The sequence below is a fragment of the Sitodiplosis mosellana genome, unplaced genomic scaffold (genome assembly GCF_009176505.1).
Source record: "Sitodiplosis mosellana isolate CC-2019 unplaced genomic scaffold, AAFC_SMos_1.0 Smas_scaffold_6165, whole genome shotgun sequence".
Taxonomy (NCBI): Eukaryota; Metazoa; Arthropoda; class Insecta; order Diptera; family Cecidomyiidae; genus Sitodiplosis; species Sitodiplosis mosellana.
The window spans coordinates 4,982,901-5,007,329 of NW_022601406.1; the positions used below are offsets into that span (position 1 = coordinate 4,982,901).

Sequence of the window (24,429 nt, forward strand, 5' to 3'; positions counted from 1 at the left end):
CCTCTGGTACTTCTGACCGTTGCTGACCGTACCATTTTTCACATTTTAGTATGAATAGTTCAGTTTAGTACAAGAGAGCACAAGGTCTAGAAAAACGCACTTTCTACATTCTGCTTGGAAACCACTGAAAATGCGTTTGGCCGCCGGCGGCCAAGAGTAATATTCAATATAAACTTTTGGCCGCCGTTAAAAACGACTTTTAGCCGCGGGCGCCCAAAAGGTATTTTTGATATTACGCTTGGCCGCCAACGGAAAATCACTTTTAGCCGCCGGCGGCCAAGAGTAATACTTTTGAAAATCACTTTTGGACGCCAGCGGCCAAGTGCAATTTTCCGTCGGCGGCTAAAAGTTAGGCGGCCAAGTTACCTATCCCCGAATGAAATGCACATAAAAAACGAAAATGATGTATGTAAATTTGAGTTTGGGTGTAATCACAAGCAGTTGTTCGGTGTTTGCTTCATAACAAAAGCGACAGAGAGATTGATGAGAGAGATGTGATGTGAATTGGCGATTGATTTTGTTTGTGGTTGTTGAATGCTTCGCATTTGTCGAATCGAAAATTGAAATAAAACATAAATTAAAATGAATTTTTTTTTTGCACACGACACAAAAGCAAACAGGAATAGCAACGAATACATCCAAAATATGATTTGTACGCAAAGAAAGCGGGAGGGTTTGCATGATTACCGTTATTTCTTTTTGGTTTATTCGTTTTGCTTGGCATTGTTCGTTCATTGCTACAATCAATGCATAACGTTTCGTTTATTCTTTGGTTTGTTTTCTCTTAAATTCGGTACGTTGAATTTGGTTTTAAGTACAATTTCTTTTTTTTTTCTTTGGATTTTGAATTGAAATTCGTTTGTCTCGATTTTTTGTTTGTTGGGGCAGTTTTCAGTTTAAAAGTCAGCCTCATCTTCTTCAACTTCGTTTTGGGCGGTGATAAAAATCAAAATGAACGGTATTAATTGATTTGAGCACACAATTTGATTCGAGATTGAGATAAATAAAAAAAATCCCAAACAATTTATGGTCGAAGAGAGAAATTTGAGGGATTTGTGAAGGAAAAATGTGACAGAGTTAGATGGATACATACCTATCACCAAATTTAGTTGATTGGACCGATTTTTTCGCTTCTTCTTGTTTCTTTCGTCCCTCGGCGGCTGCCTTCATCGGGTCATAAGTTGCACGTCTTCGCCACATGGCCAACTCTTGCTCTCGCGCCTTGGTATCTATGGAATGATTTGATTAGTTTGTGGGAGAAATTGGGAAGAATAAAGTCAGGCGCTGGTGCGAAAAAGAAATTTGTTCGTCAAGAACAAAATTAATTGAAAATGTTGACCAAAATCCAACCAAAAATGTCTCCTTTTCTCCAAAATTCTTCTCCTGTCCGTGAAGAGACGTTTCATCTTACCTTTCGTACAAATCGGTGTGCTTGGCTTAGCACCAGCCGATTTAACGCGTCCGCTGGTTCTCATCGGGTCACCTTTGCTTAGGCCGATCGCACTAGGGCTCTTCCGAATTTCATTCCGACTGATCAGCGTGCTCTTGGATTCGTCGCGCTTCAAAAAGCTCTGCCCTTGTACCGGTTTATATTTCGATATGTCCATGTATTTTGGAAGAACACGTTTGCTAACACTGCTGGTGCTGCTGCTGCTATCCTTGGACACGGCTTGTGTGAGTGATTTTTTGGTCGTTTGTAAATTCGGCAGATCCTGTTTCATGCGTGACAAACTTGAGTCGCGTGGCATTGAGGTGGGATCACGGAATGAGGCTCTTTGGTTGTTGGCACGCCGCGGCATTTCAGGAGTGTTTGGACAAGCGACCACACCTTTATTACCACCGCTTGCAATTTGCTTATTCTGTTCCATTCGCATGAGAAACGCCTTGTTATAGCGTGTATGCGAAATTGGCGGTTCAGATGCTTGCCGGTCCGATTCATAGCGGCCACAACTTTCGCCGGTCGTACTGTTTACATCGTCCGATTCATCCGATGAATACAGCAATTCACCATGTGTCGTTTGCAAATTATCTCGACCATTTATATAATACATTTCATTTTCCTTCTGGGCATAATGCTGCTGGTATGCTGGTGTTGCTGCTGCCACTGCGGCTGCTTGCAGTTTCTTGAAACTTGAACTACTGGCCGATTTTTGCAATGAATTATTATTACCTGCCAACGTAATGCGACGGTTCATTGGCTTTTTCGTTGCGGTCGGTGTGGTTGCCTTCATCGGCATGATATTCGCAATGTTTCGATTACAAAATGAACTTGAACGACGTATCGGTGATCCAATTGCATTGTCGCCACAGCTCGCACGGCGCGCATGCTCATCACCACCACCCGCACGCTGCTGACGATGATGATGATGCTCCGAATCCGCAAAGTATTTGTTCAACAAACGCTGTTGTTCGATAAATGTTGCTCGTGACATTGTTTGATCGATATCACCATGCTTTGGACTGGGCAATTGAATTTGCTTATTTTCATATGAATTGTGACGAGTGTGCCGTTTGCCCAGGTGCTCTTTCAATTCTCGTGCATTTACCAGTTCATTTGAGTCATAATATTCGTGATTTTTACTTTTCGCCATATTATGCGAAACATCCAGCGATAAATTGCGTTTGTGCAGGTGCAACGGTCGTAAGTTTACCGATTTTTCGTAATTATTGCGTACCGTTATCGATGGGGCTGTCGCAAAATCGGTCGGTGCCGTTTTTCGCATCGGACTCAATGGACTCTGCGGTGAGTTTTTTTTACGGTGAATCTTTTGCAACGATGATATTGCCGCGGCCGTCTTTTCTAAGTACATTTCCGTATCTAAATTGTCGAGATCCTGGAATGGAAATCGAATGATGGAGTTAGATACCGAAAAAAATCGTTTTTCAAGGCAAAAAGAATCATTTTTCAGTAGATTTGTTCAGTTTGAACTAATCAAATAAGAAATTTAGGATTTTTTTTCTTTTAAAAATCAAAATTTTGGGAAAATCTTTTTTTTTTAGGGAAATTTACGAAGAAAAAAAAACTTACTGCGTTACTATTGCGGAAGCTTCTGTTGACGCTTGAGCTCCTGGCCCTGAGTTGTGAGTGCATTGGTGATGGAATTTTAGTTGGGCTAATTGGTGGCCGAAGCACTGTGTTTGCTGTACTTGTTTTATGGTCATCGACGGCTGTAAATTCAGTCTTGGCATTCGATGCATTGCGTCCGATCGATCGTGACGTGTGTGCGGTACACTCGTCGCTGCTATCTTCCATTACATCATCACCGAATTGTTGTTGTTGCTGCTGTTGCTGTTCTTGATCGGCGTTATTGAAATAGGTGTCATAGCTCTGTGACATTCGATCATTGTTACCTTGTAATTGTGCTACTTTTGATCGTGCCGAACCGGTTTTCAAATAGTGTTGCATTTTCGGCGATGCAGTTGCTGAGCTAGCCAGTAAATTGTTGCGTCGTCGTGCATTTTTCGCCCATTCTTGAATCCAGTCATTTTTCGTTGGTGCCGTTTTGATGGAAATCGGTTTATCATCGATGCATTCCACACTCAAATTATCATCATCGGTTTGCACTGGTGACGTCCCAGATGATGTATACGACGAAACGGTTGAGAAAATTTTCAGTTTATATTCATGATGTTTGGCTTTTTCATAATCGGTGTACGAGCTCATAAGTGCATCGTCAACTTTTGGTTGAATATATTCCGAGCTATCGATTTGAAATTTGGTCAGACTATGTTTGCGATTGACGCTGGCTGGAAAATTATTGGCTGGTTCTAGGTTTTGTTTATTCAAAACACCACACGCCGTTATGCTGGTAAACACACCATGATCGGTATGAACTGGTGACGAATCGTCTGTACGCACCACTTGCAGATTCATCAATTTCTCATTGGTCGTGGCCGGTGTTGATTTCGTTGTATTCTTGTGAAATGTTCGATCGCCAATCGTTTTGACGCGTGTTTTTAACTTATCCAAATAGGATTTGGTCGTTTTTGATGATGCAGTTTTCGCTAAATGTTCCCGATGTTCGACAGACGTTCGTTGACTGTACTTTGATTCGCATTTTATATCGCGCGAATAATTCGGTTGCAATACATTCTTCAAGGCCGACGTATAGTTTCGATTTAAATCGTTACGTGTTCGTGACTCAATGGATAAATCAAAATTTCGTTTACCCAATTTGTCGATGCTCATGCGTTCTTTTTCCTCTTCGGTATAGTTATCACCGTCGAGTGTGTAGGTGGCTTGACTGGCATCACCGATTGAGCCTTCGTCATCCGAATTTCTTACGTACTCCAATGGTGCGGTGACAACATGATCGCGCATCGCCTTCTTACCGCAACTAATCGTCGGCGTCGTCGTCGTCGTCGTCGTCGTCGATTTAATCGTCGCCTTGGCACTTCCCTTAGACGACGGTCGCAATGGATTACTCTCCAAAGCACGTTGTAAAATCGTTGATTTTGGCTGAAAACTGGTTGTCGAATTTTCCATGCATTTGGTTGGCGGTTCATCTTTTGAGATTTGTTCTGGAGGCAACTGCGGTATTTTATCATAATTTAGACTTGACCTTGGGCTCCAACTGTGCCGTTTCGATGAGTCTTTACAATTTGTGGGTGGAGCGGCTGTTGGCCGTGGCCGTCGCAACACCACTTTTGTATCACATTTTTCATCACTTTTTACATCGGTTTCCGGCCCGATTCGATTGCTCCGTTGCTTGAATGGCGGTTTTGCGGCCACCGCTGTCGTCTTTGCCGTTGTCAAAACATTTGAATCATCGACCGACGTCACATGTTGGCCATTTTCCATATTTAACGATGTCGAAGACTTTCGGGAGTCATCTAATTTCGATAATGATACGCCTCGACGATGTCGCCGCTGTTCTTGCTGTTGTTGTTGTCGATGCTGAAAACGCTCAGCGATTTCCTTGTATTTGCGATTATCAATCGCTTTGCCTTCGTTGAAATCAATTGTAAATGCAAATCCAGTGCTTTTATTCTTCGCATCGGATTTGTCATCGTTCGTTTTGTCAACCATTGAATTGGAAGTTTCGTTGTTTGGTGTTTCACTGGTTGTCGTCACACTGGTCGATAAATCATCATTTGGTGTAATGTCACAGCTACTATTTTTCTCCAAATTCTCCGGCGACACATCATGTTTTTCCGATTGATTTTCAATTTCAGCAGCCGCCGTTGCAGCTGCTATTTGCTCTGCCTTTTCCCGAGCATCATCGGCCGCTTTATTATTTTTTGCGGCTGTGATTTGCTCAATGGCTGCACTCGTTTCATCCATTTTGTATCAAATTTCACATCAATTCAATTCACATTTGCTCCTATTCACATGGACTTATTCTATTTTTATGTTTTTTTTTTTCGTGTTATTTTGGATTTGATTTATGTGTATACTCTTGATTTACACAGCGCTGTACTATCTTCAGTTCACTTGACTTCGTTTTTTCACAAATGATAAAAGCCGAAACAACAAAATAACTACTGCATAAAAAGCAGGTGAAGTGTAATGTATAAACCGCACGAAACAAAAGGTATCTGTTTAATGGTATGAATGTCGCTTTGTTTTCACATAAACATACTCACACACATACATCTGCACTGACTGCCACAGAGCGATCAGTTTGCAAAGTGCAAGGTAACGACTGAATGTCCCATGAATGTATTGGCATGCGATGTATATTCGAACGCGAAGAGAACGAACACAAAAAAAATCAAACTATGATCAATGTCATCAACACTTTCCGTGCACTGTACATCCAACCGATTCGATTTGCACTTGCTGCTCTCGTTTTTCTCTCAATGAAAATGTAGTGCGCGAGAATTCGATGTGTGTGTGTGTGTGTGTGTTGTTTTTTCTCGGTCGTTGTTTGACTTGAAAATCGTCTTTCAATTGCCAATTTACAGGTTGTTTTCATGAGTTCACTGAAACGTACCGAGTGTACGATGATTGAACCCAGCCACATACACTTCACATGAATCAATGTTGCTAGCGCGCAAATAAAATTGGATAAATAAAGACGCGAAAAAAAATATTTGTTGTTACGTGTGCACAACTAAAATGAACTGACTCTAATTAATTGCCACTAATTTGGTCACACAAAACATACGTATTTTGTCATCCAACAATTCACAAAACGAAAACTGTCCTCAAAACTGTCTCTCTCTGTGTGTGTGGTTTTTATTTCTGCTTTTTTATTTCTTGCACCGTGCGTTTCGCTTGCAAAGTGATGTCATTTGTCAAATATACTGGATGTGGTGTGTGCGAAACAGGCGATGATATTTGTTGTTTAGATACACGTTTGTTTAACTTTTTGATGTGCCACAATCTATTGAATATTTGTCCCCAGACGCGATTTTCAAGTGATACACGGCTGATATATACTATTGACTGGCTGGCTCTTGTCGTAGTCGTCGTCGTCGTTGTTGTTGAGTGCGAATCGCACGCGACCAATAATAATAAGACGAGAGAAGCAACAAAAAATAAACTTGACTCGGAATCGGAACTGAATGGTTCGGATCGTCTGCTTTTTGCCAATGACAAAATCCGTTTGTTCCGTGTGTGAAATGTAAAATAGCAATAACAGCAGAAAATAACAGCGATAGCTAACAAAAAATGACGAACGACACACAAACGACGCTTCTGATGATGATAATAATAACAATATTTCGTTCTTCTTTCTCTCTGTCTCTCTTTCTGTCTCACTTTGGTTATTCAATGATTATGCTGTGTGTTTGGTAAAACGGATAAATCGGCCTGTGCTATTGAGGTGTGTATTGTTGTTTGTGTATTGGTACACATTGTCCGATGTGTCAACCCGAAAATATGTGTTTGCCTGTTTCGTTCTCTCTGTCTCTCTTCCTCTGCTGCTGTTGTTACTGCTTTAAATGTCGTGTATTCTCCTTCGTCTTAATTATGCTTCACATAAAATTCCGATCATTCACTCTTACAACCTCGAGGCCTTTTCGGTAAAAAATCACTTTGACGTTCCGTTTGTTGGCTGCTATTGTTGTTGCTGCTATTGCTACTATTTAGTTTCTGTTACTTTTTTTTCCTTCGCTGGGTTTTTTTGGTGATTTTCCAATTCGGTATTGAGAGTGTGTGTGTGTGTGTGTGTTGAAATCGGCAATTACTGTTTACTCTCTTGTCACACACAATTTACTTTGAGCGAAAATACATTCAGCGAATAATTTTCTGTTCAATCACTCAATATACTTGATTTTATTTCGAAAATTCCGTTTCAGTTTAGCCCCATTCTATTTTTGCTCGGCTGTAAAAAGGTTGCTGTTTTGTATGTCTTTATTTCAGTGCAGCCTATCTCATTCACTCGTTGCCAATCATATGCTCTCACTCTCTGGTCACATTGCTATTGTTATTATTTTACGTTTTTTTTTTGGTTTTTTTTAGCTCAGTGACTCTTCGATGCAGCAAAATCACTGAACCGAGCACTTGATTGAACGGGTGACTCTTTTGTTTGTATATCTTCTTGATTGTGTATTACACTTATTGTCTGTCGAGAATTTCGAAAAAAATAAACTTTTTTTCTTACCAAGGAACAGTTTTATGCGGATTTTCTGTCTAACCACTTTTATATTCTGGTTCCAAGAACAATAAAATTCTTGGACTCCATTCATTTGGATTTGTTCATTTATCACCGAACCAAAACACACTCATTTTTCTTCTTTTGTTTATGTTTATTAAATTTCGGTGTTGGCAAATGCTCATTTTAACATTGAAATTTGGCATTCAAATCCATCTCGTATATACACAAATCGAAGAATTTTCACTGCTTGTTTTAACATATTTTTCTTCTATTTCTTTCTGCTCTCTTCTTTCGTTTTGAACCCTTTCTATTTTTACTATTATTATATGACGATACGGACTGTGCGCGTTTCTCTTCTTAAATGGACTATCTCTCTCGCTGTGTGTATAGTTTTTTTTTTGCTCTTCGAGCAAGCCGTCAACATTGACGGTACGATATACAACCACAAAAAAAAATAACTCTCTGCATTTACGGGGCCAGTCACTTGCTTTACTGACTTTGACAGACGATGCGTAACGCATACTAGTGCGGTAATTCTCATTCGACAAATATTACCACAGACATTCTCGCATATTCAAACGCACGGTTTGAAATCAAATAAAACACAGGAGAAGGGGGAGAAAACAGCAGCAAAAATTTCCAAGCAACTACACCTGCGAATTTAATTCTTATTGGCAAAACGGAAACATAGGTTTCAGTTCAAAAATCTGTATGGAAAGAGAGCACTGATTCAGTTTCCGATAAACGTATGGATTCCTTGGGTTTTCTCGTAATTTCGACCAACCTTAGGAAACAAACGATTGTTTTGTTGGGAAAAATCTAAATAAAACCGTTTTTGACACTAAAACCGACATTGTTCTATTTTTATACCGTAAAATTGATCTTATTTCCCGTTTAAGCAAAAACAAAACAGAAAAATCAATTCATTACCTTACCGAAACGAAATTCTATGACTTCTACACTCAAAAGGTAAATATTTGCTGAACTTGTTCTTTTCCCTAATTTTTATAGCCGAAGCAGCATCATAAAATAAAGTCAGAAGGAAAAGTTGCACTGAATCATTTGAAATGGCATGAAAAACCAATGCAATTGCAATTGAATTTCATTCGCACTAATTTCATATTGCATTGCTAGATGGTGTTGTACATTTGACAAATTGATAGTTTCGCCGTATACTTTCGCCGGTGCGTAAGCGATGCCCTTGTCACTTTGAGTGTTTGTTTTTTTTCGCTCTCAGTTTCAATTTTTGGAAAGACGGGTATATTTTTCGCCGATGTGAACAAGGAAATTTCTACATCCGAATATTTGAATTGGTGCATGCTTGGGAGAAAGATCAAAATTGAATAAAGATTTCACAAAAAACATTGAAAAAAATATCCTTTCAATAAATGATCGAATCAAGTCTACATTATTTTAGCATAAATATCACATGTGAAGACATAGCATTCCTTTGAGCTTTTTTCTATGAATAAAATACTACAGAGACTTTCGAAATTCGTGGTTTTGTTCCTCAATGAGAAGTGAACAAGTTGTAAACGAAGATGACAATGATGAACAATCCATAGCATAAATTCGACAACAATACCTGCTAATTCGGTACAAGTTGCAAAACAGAAACACTGGTTTCATACTTAAATTTTGTGGCAATTGAAGTGATTTATTCAAATTATTCGAAAGAAAACTATGCAAAAACATGCGGTTCATAGGTTGATGGTTATAACCATAAACATATGCGTTGATCATGGTTCCGTTGGGGATGGATATGTTGTTGTTGTTGCTGTTTTTGTGCACGATACACATGAAGCCATTAGATCCGCGAGCTGATGACCAAGCGCCAAGTTTAAAGAAACAGGAGACGCAGCAAAATAGCAATAAATGCCGCAAATACGGCTCCTATATTTTTATTGCTACCACTTTAACTTATGATTGCAGGTGAAGATCTGATTGACTGGTTACTAGTTATCGCCTTGCCCTTGGTTTTATCCTGTTTCATAATATACAAAACAAGCTTTTTTTAATATGACACACACATAAAAAGAAATAAAGATCAGAACAAAGATGATAATAGAGGATATATGTACACTACCGTGCAAAAGTTTGGAACCACTAGGTATTTTTCATACAATTGACCAGTTTTGGTGGACTCATTAACATATTTCGGAAACACCTGCACTCTTGATATTTTGTGCATAGTTTCTACAACGTTTCAATAGTAAATCACATAGGTTTCATCAAAAAATATTCATGAATTTCAAAAATATAGCAATTTGAATTTGTACTATGTGAAAAATGATCAAATTTGTATGAAGATTAAAACAGATCTTGCACAGAAATTTAGTGACTTACTTGTTGAGTCGGTAGAAAGCAGATTGCCATTTCTCTAGGTAAATTTAAACAGAGATAAGTAAATATCATTTGAAGAAAAGATAAATATTTGTTTCCAGAATATTGAATGACAAACTACTCAATCAAAGAATGAAACTTTTGTAAAGATTAAGAAATACTTCATTTAAATCAAGAGATTCCTAGGTGTTATGCTCGCATACAAGACGACAAAAATGATGACGCCAGTGAATAATCTTCAGACATTCAATAATAATACATTATCGAATGTTTTGGGGAAACTATGCACCAACAGACGGTTTATGCTTTTTCCATCATTTCACACCGGAAGAATTTAATCAAATAAATATTGTGTTGAAGAAAATCGTAATAAACCATTTTTTGACTCATACAAAATCATTCAAATTGCGTTTTTCATACAAAAGTTTTGAGTTTACTTTGAATTTAAACCGATAATTTTGAATTCACCACTTAAGTGAAGAAACAAAAAAAATCTGTTCTAAATTTTATTATCTTGTCTTGAGCCGAATCGCATTACTTCGAAACAACGCGAAAAAAGGACAATTAGAAACAGCTTTCTTTCATTCAGGTAAAGACAATTCAGGTACTCAAAAATTCATTTATTCAATTTGATGCTTTCTCAATGTTTAAATGTCGATTAAAGAAGAAGAAAAAGAAATGAGACAGGAACACCAAGAAATTCTAGGGTTAGATGCAAAAATAATCTATTATTGAAGTATGCGATTTAAAAGGAAAAATGTCAAGAAAAAAAAAAATAAAACAACCGCTGTTGAATACCATTCGTTGAATCTATTTACGATACCAACATTCTTTACTTCACATTCTACTCGCTAGATGGTGTTGTCCATTTGACAGTTTGATGATGTCGCTGTTGTTGAATTCGCCACATGTTCAATGTCGCCAATGTGTTCGCCATTGCTAAGCGGTGTTCTTGTCACTTTGAGCTCCTTCTTTCTTTTCCTGTTGTCAAAGGTACGACTCGTAGTGAATTTTTTTAAAGTCCGTAAAAAATCGTAAATATTCTCGATCATCCATAGTCATTTCTGGAATTAATCCATTGATTTTGATTCTTTGTTTCTAGGCTAAATCATAAAAAATGTCGGACGTTGAAGTGTAAGTGTATTTATTGGTGATTTTTGTAATTTTTCCAAAAATATTGATTGATACGATCCGTTCACCCGTGTATCATCACCATTCGGCATTGTGTATGCAACAATGCTATTGAATTTGTTGTGAATAAAAAAAGAAACACTCAACATAAATCGAATGGAACGAGTGAGCTCATGAATGAATGAGCCGCAAATGGAAGATGCATTCAATATTTTTCCATTGAAAATATGTATTTGTCATGGGAATGGTGTGTGGTAAACAATGTGTTTGTGTCTCGTTACAGTGAAACTCCAGTCGCCCCAGTTGCTGGTGGTCCAATGGATATTAACACAGCATTGCAAGAAGTCTTGAAGAAGGCCCTCATTGCCAACGGTTTGGTACGTGGTATCCACCAAGCTTGCAAAGCGCTCGACATGTAAGTTAACCATTGGCTCAACCAAATGGATAACCGCCGCAATGATGTCACTTTCTTTTATCTAAATCTCGCCGTCTTTTTTTGTTCTCCTTGTTTCAAACAGTCGTCAAGCCGTTTTGGCTATCTTGGCTGAAAGCTGCGAAGAGCCACAATACAAAAAATTGATCACCGCTTTGTGCAACGAACATCAAATCCCATTGATCCGTGTGGATTCAAACAAAAAATTGGGCGAATGGAGCGGTTTGTGCAAAATCGACAAAGAAGGCAAACCACGCAAGGTTTGCGGTTGCTCCGTCGTTGTAATCAAGGTAAATTAGTGTGATTAAGATTCACATTTGCCTGCTCGATCTACATTGTTTTTCAAATGCTTTTCATTTCCAACAAATATCGTACTCTCTTTTATGTTTGGAAACGAAGCAATCTTCAAAATTATCCAGCATGTTTTATTGAACATTTTCTGATTGTGCCCTGTGTGTTTTTTGTTTGTTTCACATTTTAGGACTTTGGAGAAGAGACCCCAGCTTTGGATGTTGTCAAAGAACATCTCCGCAATCAAAGCTAAACAAAACAAACCACAATGTTTTAATATGTACATTAGAAATAATGGCATTTGTGTAACTTCTTCATTAAAACCGTTTTGAGAGAAAAAAAAGGAGACAAACTCAACCGTCTTTTCATTCGAGTGTGATGATGTTGTTGTTTTTTTTTTAGTGTGTTCATGTGCGATAGAAATGATTATTTTGTGAATGATTCGTGTGTGATCGGATTAAATATGGAATATTTGTTTTGTTGGCAAATCAACTCACCTGAGACCGATCCACGCATTTTGTTTATTATTCACATTTTTAGCAAAGTTTCACGTGATTCATTGGACTCAAAAGGCAAGTATGTTCGCTTTGTTCAAGTGGTACACATGAGGAGGTTATGTTTACTCTAATTTGATCAAGTGTTTTAGCTCTTTCGTCTATTTTATATGCACCAAAAGTGATGAGTTGCATTTTTAGCCATAAAATCTAAAATTGATCTCTACTTCAGGTGGTCCGGGGAAATGTTCCGAATTGCATGAAAGTGCCACCAAAAATTCATTCCAAACACATTTTTGAGCAACCCTGTGACTATGCAAACGTCTGTCAAATTACCATACAATATACACACGTGGTCTGTCAATGTTTTTAAACGGCCATCGCATTTGAATGAGCTACCGCCTCAAATTTTATTCTGTATTTTAACGAATTTTGAATAACATTTCCATGCTAAGTATTTTGATATATTTTCTTGACATTCAAATTTAAATATTTTATGTAAAAAACCAACGGTTCAAACTTATATATAGAACACATACAATCCACTATGGATATGTGATCGTTTAAATGGAATATTATTAATGAAAATCTTTGAAAACAAAACTAACAAATACGAATTCAATATAATTTTGTTGTTGAGGCAAGCCAAGCATCGTCTTACACTTTAATTCCACCGAAATGTTCACATGTCAATACAAAAACAAATTCAACGCGTTGGCTACTCAACAGAAATTGATTTTGCATTTGTTTACGTTTTTGCTTTTGTAGAACAACCATTCACTAGCTCTTAAACAGAAAATGTTTTATTTTTCCTTCTCCATGATGTGGCGACGACTATTGAAGCTCTCCGCAAGAATTAAGTCAACTCTTACTCTTACTCATTTACTCTCTACGATTTGCTACGTTTTGGATCATTCTGCTTTAGTGATGCAGGTCCGAGGTCTCGTGCATCTCATTCCATTCTATCTCTCACACTATCCCACTCAATGAAGAAACATCATCCAAAAACGATTATGACCAAAAATTGAGAGAGCTGGCTGTGTTACAATTACAAGTGAATATAATTTCTTCACATATTTCTGTATCAAACAAATTTATTTTTTCAAACCAATCTCGTTTGATTTTCCATGTTTTTTTTTTTCAAACGAGTTCAGTGGGAGAATTTATGCACAATTGAAAATGAAATGAAATTAAAATTCAAGTTTTAAGAAAAACATATTCCAAGTTTGTTTTATTAAAAATCGCATAAACAATTGTTCGTATGATTTTTCCCAGTATTTTTTTTCTACATGAATTTTCACATTTTTCTCTCTTTTTTTTAAACAAATTTTTTGTTTGTTCTCTCTTTATATATAAATTTTTTCACATGATAATAATTTGTTGATGAATGTTAACAAAACGTATTAAATTGTGCTTAAACGTATGTACAAATAAAAAATAAACCCAACATTTAAATATGAAACGATAGCGTGTGAAATGTCGACACATTTCTATAGGTACTCTGTCTCTACTCTGTCGATCTGTATCAGTAAAAAGGTTTTGTTCCTTTTTCAAAGGAATATCTGGTGCACCATTTAATTATACTAAATTCCACTACCGATTTGTATCTAGCTATCGATTGAATACGATATTTAATTTATTGATTGTAACCCTAGGCTTTTTTGCGAATCTCATTCTGAGCACATTCCATCACCGCTAGAGCACCCTTTTCAATTAAATGTGATGCCAAATCTTTGCCAAGTTGTTCACATTTTTCGAACACATCCATCGGCCAGCAACGGTGTGGATAAAGGCCACAGAATAGCATTTCGACTGCGTTTTCATTCGATAAGTCAATGTTTGAGGTGTTTGAGGTATTTGAGGTACTTGGTGTGGAGGATGATGCTAAGAATGGGCATTTCGAAATGTCTGGTTTAGTCTTAGTTGAGCTTTCTGCTAATGAATTGCATTTATTACTAGCACAGTCATTTTTAAATGGGCAATCACCGCATGTACTAGAGGTTTTGGTCACATTTTCAATGCTATTTATCGAATCGAAGTACGGACATTGACCCATAACATCTTGTCCCACCCTGTTGAAATCTAAAGGACACTTCAATGCTGGATCACTGCCTGAATCAGCTGCTTTTGTCGATATTTCCGTTTTATTTTGTACTAACGATGAGTATGGACATTTTTTAAATGCATCATTATGCACATTCAATAAACCAGCAATGTCCAGATTTTGATTCGAATCCGATGCACTCGCATTGAAATTGAGTTGCGAATGATCGACAATTTGCGGTGGACTTGGATTGTCACCACTCAATTTATTGTCATCACCAACGTCAACTGAGAGTTTCATTCGTTTCGATGGCACTGCATCTGCTTCTTCTTCATCATCTTTTTCGCTTATATTAAAATTGCACGAATTTTCTGTTTGAATTTCCGTTTTTCCATCCAAACTCCATACGGAACCAATGACTTCAAGTTTATATTCACCGTGTGCGGATATTTTTTCATCATCGATACTCTTTCGCTTCGATAAAATTGAATGAACGGCCACCGGTGCACTGCAACCACCGCCCAACGTCTTTAGGAAGCTTCGTTCCGCCAAAATACGGCACTGCGTTTGATGACATACCAATTTTTGAAGCATCGACAAGATTTTCGTGTCAGACGATCGACATTCAACGGCCAATGCACCTTGACCCACCGCATACAACAATTCATCGGGTTCGATCGTTTGGCTTATACGATGTTGCCAACCCAAACGCACTAGACCAGCCTGCGCCAATACAATGCCAGCATATTTTGAATCGGTCGCATCCAATTTGGCCAGGCGAGTATTCAAATTACCACGAATATCTTGCACCTTCAAATGTGGATAGAGGCGACAAATCTGTGCCGTCCGACGAAGTGACGATGTGCCTGGAATATGGAATGGTATTTTGAGTACATAGTTTCATTTGGAAATTAATTTCAAATTTAAATGGAAATACTAAGAGTAAGCAGTACCAATGATCGATCCTTCAGGTAATGTCTTGAATGATTTCCCTTCGTGTTGTTTCGCCAAAACCAAAGCGTCTCGAGCATCTTCACGCTCCAACACCGCACCGATTGCCATTCCATCGGGCAATGCCGTTGGCAAATCTTTCAGTGAATGCACCACAAAGTCAACGATCCCATTGCGAAGTGCATCTTCCAAGTCTTTTGTAAATAGTGACTTTTCACCGATTTTCGGCAACGAAATATTCAACACTCGATCTCCCATCGTTGTCATTTTATCTGCAAAACATTGAAATATTTGGATTAGCATTATTTGTTTTAATTTTTAAGGGTGGATTCGAATCGATAACGAACAAAATCCTTTCTCTGTTTTCTAATCGCATTTTCAACTTAAGACTCTTATCGAAAAATGATAATATATTGAATCGTTTATTTTTCCCACATTTTAACTTACGTATTTCAAACTTTTGATGGGGATAGATTTTTTTAAGCAATGCAATGACATGGTTGGTTTGTACAAGGGCGAGCTGAAAATACACGAAATCACGACATGATTTTTAATAACAACAATGTTATCTTTAAACTGATGATTTTTCTGTTGATAAAAAAAGTGCTATTAAATTGCTCGACATGATGAAGCAATTTTTTGCAAAAACTTGGAACATGTCTCTGATAAAACCAGGCACATTTCGAATTAAGTTGAATAAAAAAAAATGTTAAAGTATTAAAGATTTCGTTAAGAAACGTGTATTCATGAACTTACTTCGCTTTTTCTTGATCCGACTCGTATCACTTTCATGTCTTTGGTTGACCCATTTCCATCCGGTATTTCGTTACTCGGTGTAGAGTCATTGGTCGAACTCATGCTGTGGCTGCTACTCAAGAATTTCTTGCTGCAAAAGGCAAAATACTGCGTTTAAGCTAAAACAATTTTCGTGACCAAATACAAATTTTTAGCTCGTGAAATATAAAATAAATTTGAAAGTAGAGATAAAATCAGTTTTGCGATAATCGTTTACGGAATGCCAAATGGTGGTACTTTATTAGCTTAAAAAGCAAATCGGTTTGCAATTGCAGCCGCTATTCATTGAATTCATGGTCGAAAATAGTTCAACGTGTTAGCAGCTCTTAAATGTTAAATGGCATGTACGTTAAGAGAACTAGTAGCGTATAACAAATGACTAGACAATTAGTAGATACTTTCTAAAATACGAGAGAAAAACAAAATTGTCCAATACATAGAAACCGAATCATGCGAATGTATGCGTTTTGAGTTGTAGGGGCTATTGACACAAGCCGAAATCGAAGTGGCTGGAATTGTATTCATACGCAGTGTCATTTTTTTTGTCATTTATGTTAATGGTCAATTGAATGAATACACGAAGAGGGTGATTGTTCCGTGTTATTTATTGTCATTGTCGATGTTTCGATGGCAAATGATAATCGCATTGCCTAGTACTGGGCACACGGAACTGATTGAGGAAGAATATCAATTTATATGCTAATTAAAACGGTATGGCTAGCTGGGCTTAATGCATTTTTAATAGGCCGACGGATCGACTGGTTTTGCATTGATCCGACTGTACATTCAAGCAACAGTTGTGATCAGTCTCTGTCTCAATCTTACAGTGTTTTCCGTGTTTTCAGTTAAGCTCGAGATGAAGTCTTGTCACCGTTTAAAACTCCGAAAAAGGGGCGTCCAAAAATAATAAAGAAATTAGTGCACTTTTACTTTCAATTACAATCGGTTGAATTGTGTAACCACGTCGCGTGCACACTCACACGGCTCAACGTTATCACACACACTGCATACCTCTCGGTTCGATATCAACCAGCTCAGCTGAACACTGAAAAAATTATTATCATAGTCAAATACTTTCAATACACAGGGTCGCATGACACGGTTAACGCAAGTCGAACTCAACGACACCAATCCGTTGCGCATATTAGAAACGCAATGCAACGATGCGAATAGTGCGTTCAATCTCGATTTGACATGGTGACCAAATGTGGTACATTTTGGTTATCCAAAATCTTAGCTTTTAATTTGATGGAAAATTTATCATGTTCCAAACGAAAATTGGCCAAAAATTTGAAAAAACCCCAACTAATTACGCAGCAGCAATGTCATCACAATTTGAACAAGTGCGCGCTCGATGTATAAAATGTCACGAGACACACGCACACACTTTGACATATGCCAAAGTAGACACAGTTGTGTATATCCAAATTATTTATCACATTTACTGCTTGTCAGTTTGCCTGTTCTCAAAGCATTTTTTACCCAATTGTCGATGTATTCTAGATGTTTCTACGTGTATGCATCGTAAACTACACGAAAGCGACAGACACACAGATCCATACTAAAGCAGATGAACAGTTTTATGTGCGTGACAAATACGAGCGAAACGAAATCGCATGAAATAAGAAAAACACGGAAACTTTATTTTTCCCACATTGCTGAAATAGTGAATATTTTGAATAAGAACTCTTGGTGCGGATTTTAGGTGATTCCATCATGAGTGCACTGATGAGGATTTCTCAAGTTCTTAGCAAAAATGCTAAGTCAATGGTAAACTATCCGAATTTTAGGCATTTTCCCAGTCATTTATATTTTATATCATTTTTAAATGGTGCAATCGATTATCTTATGTGCACACATTATGTAATCTATTGCGATGTGAATTTTTCTCATCTTTACAAGTTTTTTTCCCCGTGTTTTTTGGATACATTTTTTTCGATCTAAATTCAATTGAATGGGAAATTTTTTAAAATTCAGTGAATTTTTCCAAAAAAAAATAAAAATTAACAAGAAAAAAGACGAGCGTTAATGGTTTTTGGTTACTTTGTTGCAGATCAATGCAAGTTCAGTCGGTGCCAAGAGTTTACATTATTCCTCTGGTCAACACAATGCAAAAGTCTCTTCTGATGCCATTTCCAATGAGTACAAAGTCGTTGACCATGCTTTCGACGCCATTGTCGTTGGTGCTGGTAAGTGGGCATCCTCTTTGTGTGCCTTTTTTTTGGCTGAAATTTTCTTTGATTTTTTGGTTTGATGGGCTACATTGTATTTTTAGGTGGTGCAGGTTTGCGGGCTGCATTCGGATTAGTCGCTGAAGGCTTCAAAACTGCCGTAATCACAAAATTGTTCCCAACTCGTTCACATACCATTGCTGCTCAAGGTAAATGCATGATTTTTTTTTAGTTTTTTCACAAAAAATTTGTCGAACCATTTTTTTTTTTAAATTAATTGTCAATGGTCATTCAATTCAATCAGGCGCCCATGTTGGGATTAACAACTAAAGTTCGAGAAATAATTTTTGCATTTTTCTTTCAGGCGGTATCAATGCCGCATTGGGAAACATGGAACCAGACGATTGGAAATTCCATTGTTATGACACAGTTAAAGGTTCAGATTGGCTCGGTGATCAGGATGCCATTCATTATATGACACGTGAAGCGCCAAAGGCTGTCATTGAGTTGGAGAACTATGGTATGCCATTCTCACGAACCAAAGAAGGTAAAATCTATCAACGTGCCTTCGGTGGTCAGAGTTATAACTATGGCAAAGGAGGACAAGCGCATAGATGTTGTGCCGTCGCTGACAGAACTGGACATTCACTGTTGCACACATTGTATGGCCAGTCATTGAACTATGACTGCCACTATTTCATCGAATATTTCGCACTTGATTTGCTTATGGAAAATGGAAAATGCGTCGGTGTCATTGCCATTTGCCTTGAAGACGGCTCTATTCATCGGTAGGTTTGAATTTCGCCTCTTTTCGGATTATTCATAACTCAATTTAGATTCTTAGATTCAAATTGAATCATTTAACATAGAAAAAAAATCAACCATTTCCGAATGAAAAACATTCAATTTGGTGGTTTTTACGGTGGATGACTCTTTTTCTTAAAAAAAATAAAAATAATAATTTAAATGCAGCAAAATTTAGTAGCTTAAATCATCCAATTTTCATATTTTGGCACCTTTTCTTACTCATTTTGCAACAATTTTTTTTCTCTTTCAATCGTTTCTAATCAAAACTTTCAACCGATCCTCTTTCACTCAGATTCCGTGCAAACAGCACAGTTTTGGCGACGGGTGGTTACGGTCGTGCATACTTTTCATGTACATCGGCTCACACTTGCACCGGTGACGGAACAGCAATGGTTGCCCGACAAAATTTACCATGCGAAGATCTTGAATTCGTGCAATTCCATCCGACGGGTATTTATGGTGCTGGATGTTTGATTACAGAAGGTTGTCGCGGTGAAGGTGGTTACTTGGTCAATGCTAAAGGTGAACGTTTTATGGAGCGATACGCCCCGGTTGCCAAAGATTTGGCATCTCGTGATGTTGTCTCACGTTCGATGACAATGGAAATCCGAGAGGGACGTGGTGTTGGACCACTCGAAGATCACGTTTTCTTGCAATTGCATCATTTACCACCCGAGCAATTGGCAATGCGTTTGCCAGGTATTTCGGAAACGGCCATGATCTTTGCCGGCGTTGATGTGACCCGTGAACCAATCCCCGTTATACCCACCGTACATTATAATATGGGAGGCGTTCCAACGAATTGGCGAGGCGAATGCTTAACCATCGATCAAAATGGTAACGATAACGTTGTTGAGGGATTGTATGCAGCTGGAGAAGCAGGTTGTTCATCGGTGCATGGTGCCAATCGATTGGGTGCCAATTCATTGTTGGATTTGGTTGTGTTTGGCCGTGGATGCGCTAAAACAATTGCAGCTAAACATAAGCCAGGAGAAAAAGTACCTGAGTTACCGGATAGTGCTGGTGAATCGTCCGTAGCCAATTTAGATTATTTATTGCACAAAAATGGCACGGTTTCAACGGCTGATCTTCGTTTGAGAATGCAACGCACGATGCAAAATCATGCAGCTGTATTCCGTGATGGCCCTGTACTTAAAGAAGGTTGCGAGAAAATGTCCGAAATCTACAAAGAATTCGCCGATATTAAAGTTACCGATAAGTAAGTGTGCTAGCGTACAAGCGCTCATTTCTCTGCTTGAGAATTTGCAAAGTAAATTCAAACATGTTCATTGCTTATTTTCAGATCTCTTGTTTGGAATTCAGATTTGATTGAAACATTAGAGTTGCAAAATCTGTTGCAAAATGCTCTGATGACCATTTATGGTGCCGAAAATCGTAAGGAATCTCGTGGTGCTCACGCTCGCGAAGACTACAAAACTCGTATCGATGAATACGTAAGTGGATTTCTCTTTGGACTTTTTGTTTTTCTCCTATTTTAATTTCCATTACACATAATTTCGTATCTTCATTGATTTGATTTCCTTCTCTTCCATGACTGCAGGATTATTCGAAACCAATTGAAGGACAACAGAAGAAATCAATCGACGAACACTGGCGCAAACACACTCTGCTTTGGATCAACGAATCTGGAGATGTTAGCATTAAATATAGACTAGTTATCGATAAGACACTCGACGAAGAAATGCACACGGTGCCACCAGCCATTCGTTCCTACTAAAGCAATTTTTTGTTTTTATTTATCAACAATAACAACAACAGCAACAACAACAACACAAATGAGTCAAAATTTTTGCCGCAAATGTTCTTTCGATTCTTTTTTCCGTTCAATGATATTGTGTTTTTTTGCCGATGGATATTAAATTCAACATCACACGTTTACCTGCGATCCACTGACCGTTCAGTTTACGAACATAAAAATAAAACAGTCCAATAAATAGATAAATTCGTTTCCAGCTGTGTATAAAAGAACATTTAAACTGATACAACCAAATTGTTTGCTGTCAAATCCTGTCTCACTCACACCAACCGTCACACTGACTCGTTCGTGTACGAATTGCTGTTAGCGTAAAAGAGATGTTGTTCGCAGTAAACTCAGTTTAGATGTTCTTTGTTTTTCTTCATGATTTCCAACACAAAATACCTCCTACAATCTTGATAGCTGAGCAGAAATGAAACGAATCGCAAAAACAAGTTCACATTTGATTTTATGTAATTTTCGATTAATTTTTAATACAATTTTTTCTCTAGAACACGAACCATTGCCTTTCATTTTCTGTTGTTTGTCTATTAGATTAGTTATGAGGTGGTCATGTATATTTCAATATATTGAAATGATCGAGATACAGTGATTGACTCTATCACTGATTGAGTACACTGACTAAATTTCTGAAAATGAAAAATAATCAATTGTTTTTTCGGATTAGATCGTTGAATGAAACGTAACCGATTCAATTTTGAAATTTTCAAGATTTTCATTCATTTTAGCTCAATGTTAACATATATCACTTACGTCCTAAAATACAGTAAATTTTTTATAAATGAGGTAGCATTCTGATTGATAAAGAAGTCTCTTCGATTTTCTCACTTAATTCTAAACGTTTGAAATGTAAAACCATCAATAGAATAAATGGAACAGATTTTCTGTTGTTATTTTTTCGTTGATTTGACATGCATTTGGGCAAAGGAGTCTTCAATACTCTGCAGATTGACGTCGATTTCATCATCCATTAATAAAGCATCTTCGTAGGTTGGAAGATCGAAATCTTGTGGAAAATTGTAAAAGTTTCATTCGATGTTAGAAATTGATGTTGTTATGTATCAAAAACTTACCATCTTCAGGGAATGGAGAAAGTGTGCTGGCGTATGTTCGAATCGTTACCGTATCATCATCTGGAAATGCGGGAGTTGAAAGTTCCATTAGCCGAGGTTCCGATGGCCAAATATCATGTGCTAGAGCAATAGGTGGAGCACTGGGAACGTTTCTTGTCTGAGGGGAGACGATCATGGTTGATGTGCTACCTCCAAACGGTATAGTTCCTATCGTTATCGGTAAATCAACCATACCGACACAACCATAACGGGTATTGGACATGGCTCTTATCTACAAAATGAATCAAAAGAATATTTTTACGAATGAGATTCGGAAAGGATGTGGTACTTACCGAAATCAAGTATTTAATTTTGATGATTTTGCTTGTCTCATCTGTTGGTGGAATCATTGCTGGCACTTTGATACTTTCAGCTGGGAAAGTTTCACATGCATAAGGGAGATGGTCTAGTTATGAGACAGCGCCAGTTATGAGACAGTCAATTATTTCTGTCATACGCTATGGAAGTGTTGGTATGAGAACTGTCAATGTTCTTTATTCGATGTCCGCCAGTTTTTAGGCGAACACCGAAGTGAATAGACGCATTGCTTGTATACGCACCAAACATCGTGTTGAAAATCGTGTGAAAAAAGGATTTGGAATATTTTTCATAGTGCCAATTTTTTGTGAAAATCAAGTTAAAAAGGTGAGTGTAATGCATTAAAATGTTGTATTTTGATTATATTTTGTGATTCTAGTTCGGATTGTTCGATTATGTGTTGTGGATAATTTTTTGTGAGTAATGTTCAAAATGGCGTCTCGATCCGGTTATGAGACACCGTGTTGCGCAGTTATGAGACACTCTAGATTTTGCACTGAAAGCGTATAGAAACGTCATATTTTGTCATTTTTGTTGTCAAAACGCATTTATATGCAATTACAATTGTATTTTAACTAATATTCTCGGATTTTCAGCCATGTCTCCTCCAAAAAAGGCTAAGCCTAGTCGAAATAAGGTGGTCGAAAATTTTGATGCGCTGTTGCGAAGGGTTGTAACAGTGATATGATCTGCACATGAGCACCATCTCTACTGATTGCCATTATTGCAATGTAAATGAATAGAATGTCTGTTTCTTCTTCTTCTTTTTCTCAACATCAATTGCATACGACTTATGGTAACTCTCCGTAATCATTAGAGGTGGCGCTACTTATGCGCATCAATTGACTTTTACTGCATTATAGCATTAGCTCTTATGTACTGTGCGTGCCTTTTGCGCTGTTGCAAGCCATTAAATTATGTATAGTGGAGAAGAAAGGTATTCGAAGGACTGCCCAAGAACATGGAATAGATAAAAGCACCTTACAGCGCTACGTGAAGAAAGTTGCAGACAATTTTGATGATATTGCAACAGTGACAGCCCTCTGAACTATCCAGCTCGGTGTCACTAATGTCTCTTGCAAGCAACACTTCGTCGGTTTTGGATGCGGTTGGCCCTCTACAAGGCAAAACTCCAAAACCAAAGTCGAATCGTGGACGAAAACCGATGGAAAGTGCTGAATTGACTTCTCCGGAAACCATGTCCGTTTTGAAGCAAAAGGCACTTGCGAAAGCGCAAAAAGCAGCAACGAAAGCGGAAAAAGCAGCAAAGAAAGCAACGCCAAAGAAGCCAACCCCTAAGAAAACAGCACCGAAGAGAGCAACATCAAAAGCAACACCACCGCCCAAGCGCCGTAGAACTGAAAAATCACCACCGTCCGATGAAGACACGGACTTCTGCATCATTTGTTTGACGCTGTTACCAAACAAATTGACCGCTGAAAATTCCATCCAATGCAACGTATGCAAGCGGCCAGTTCACTTGAAATGCGCTGACATGCGTGCAAGCTTCTTTACTTGCAAACACTGCGACAGTGACATGGAACAAGAAGAAGACGAGGATTTCGATGATGATGATGAATGAAAATTGTTATTTCCTTGTCATGTAAGGCCATTAAAGGCCCAATTTTCTTTATTTTAGCCATTGAAGGTCTTTATAATAAATAAAGAATAATATTTGAACATTTTATGATGAGTTTCCTTCATATTTATCCACTTGTATTCAATTTTTCTGGGTGTCTCATAACTGGACCAAAATTTTTTTGGGGCCAAAAAAATAGTCCTCACAAAATTGGTCAAAGTTTTTTTCGAATAACTGGAATCAATAAACTTTCATCGGAAAAAAGTTGCGTCTGCACATAAGCTACATGATAGAACTCTAACTTTTCATTTTTGAAAGCCACAGAATTTTTTTTAAATCTAAAACAAAACCCGTCTCATAACTAGACCATCTCCCTTACCGTTCACATTTCCAATTGGCCATAGTCCGCTTTTGTACAATATTGAGTCTAGTTCTTTTATTTTCACTGTACTTCGACTTATGATGATAAGTCGTTTGCTATGATATAATGTAAAACAATCAGTTTGCCGTACTTGAAGTTTACTAAACTGAAGGTAACTCACTCTTAGAATATATATAACGAAATGATCTAACGGATCTAAAGTTATATTATTAACTGAAACTTGAACATTAATAAGTTGACCATGAGTATATCCACCA

General features: G+C 37.7%; 5 protein-coding genes across 21 annotated transcripts in view; 2 read left to right on the forward strand and 3 right to left on the reverse strand.

The window, feature by feature from the left end:
- Positions 1–8,657, reverse strand: part of LOC129574762 (uncharacterized) — an 11,899-nt gene extending 3,242 nt beyond the window's left edge. For 2 of the 11 annotated variants that reach the window (XR_008688730.1, XR_008688729.1), the window contains exons 1-4: positions 3,029–7,999; positions 1,412–2,834; positions 1,094–1,229; positions 688–922 (exon numbers count right to left, since the gene is read on the reverse strand). Coding sequence is in view for 9 of the 11 variants with exons in the window: in XM_055457215.1 (XP_055313190.1) it covers positions 1,094–1,229; positions 1,412–2,834; positions 3,029–5,284 (3,815 nt within the window). In the remaining 2 variants the exon portion in view is untranslated. Of the gene's footprint in view, positions 1–687; positions 923–1,093; positions 1,230–1,411; positions 2,835–3,028; positions 8,034–8,474 lie in introns of those variants that run through there. The other 9 variants (XM_055457217.1, XM_055457213.1, XM_055457215.1 and 6 more) reach the window with 8 other exon arrangements.
- LOC129574769 (40S ribosomal protein S12) overlaps positions 1–12,094 on the forward strand; it is a 13,991-nt gene extending 1,897 nt beyond the window's left edge. Inside the window, exons 1-5 of one of the 3 annotated variants that reach the window (XM_055457231.1) lie at positions 10,864–10,921; positions 10,990–11,021; positions 11,302–11,433; positions 11,537–11,741; positions 11,933–12,094. In XM_055457231.1, coding sequence (XP_055313206.1) covers positions 11,005–11,021; positions 11,302–11,433; positions 11,537–11,741; positions 11,933–11,995 — 417 coding nt within the window. In that variant the 5' untranslated portion in view covers positions 10,864–10,921; positions 10,990–11,004 and the 3' untranslated portion in view covers positions 11,996–12,094. Of the gene's footprint in view, positions 1–10,863; positions 10,922–10,989; positions 11,022–11,301; positions 11,434–11,536; positions 11,742–11,932 lie in introns of those variants that run through there. The other 2 variants (XM_055457233.1, XM_055457234.1) reach the window with 2 other exon arrangements.
- Positions 12,095–13,438: 1,344 nt separating this feature from the next.
- Positions 13,439–17,144, reverse strand: LOC129574765 (porphobilinogen deaminase). Of its 5 annotated transcripts, none has more exons than XM_055457226.1 (5): positions 17,038–17,144; positions 15,988–16,117; positions 15,679–15,751; positions 15,234–15,503; positions 13,439–15,146 (listed from the first exon to the last, which is right to left on the reverse strand). In XM_055457226.1, the coding sequence occupies exons 2-5, from the start codon at positions 16,087–16,089 to the stop codon at positions 13,888–13,890; spliced, it is 1,704 nt and encodes a 567-aa protein (XP_055313201.1). In that variant the 5' UTR covers positions 16,090–16,117; positions 17,038–17,144; the 3' UTR covers positions 13,439–13,887. The 5 variants fall into 5 exon arrangements, with proteins under 5 accessions (XP_055313201.1, XP_055313197.1, XP_055313199.1 ...); XM_055457222.1 differs by having other exon boundaries at positions 16,852–17,073; XM_055457224.1 differs by having other exon boundaries at positions 16,957–17,068.
- On the forward strand, positions 16,856–21,280 carry LOC129574764 (succinate dehydrogenase [ubiquinone] flavoprotein subunit, mitochondrial). The gene is made up of 8 exons (XM_055457221.1): positions 16,856–17,438; positions 17,530–17,796; positions 18,080–18,215; positions 18,302–18,406; positions 18,562–18,985; positions 19,297–20,223; positions 20,308–20,458; positions 20,566–21,280. Exons 2-8 carry the CDS (start codon positions 17,743–17,745, stop codon positions 20,740–20,742), a joined length of 1,974 nt encoding a protein of 657 aa, XP_055313196.1. The 5' UTR covers positions 16,856–17,438; positions 17,530–17,742; the 3' UTR covers positions 20,743–21,280.
- The window catches only part of LOC129574768 (uncharacterized), a 3,953-nt gene continuing 740 nt past the window's right edge, over positions 21,217–24,429 (reverse strand). Inside the window, exons 2-4 of the mRNA XM_055457230.1 lie at positions 22,187–24,429; positions 21,855–22,125; positions 21,217–21,787 (exon numbers count right to left, since the gene is read on the reverse strand). The exon at positions 22,187–24,429 is cut by the window's right edge and continues 36 nt beyond it. Coding sequence (XP_055313205.1) covers positions 21,672–21,787; positions 21,855–22,125; positions 22,187–22,243 — 444 coding nt within the window. The 5' untranslated portion in view covers positions 22,244–24,429 and the 3' untranslated portion in view covers positions 21,217–21,671. The remainder of the gene's footprint in view (positions 21,788–21,854; positions 22,126–22,186) is intronic.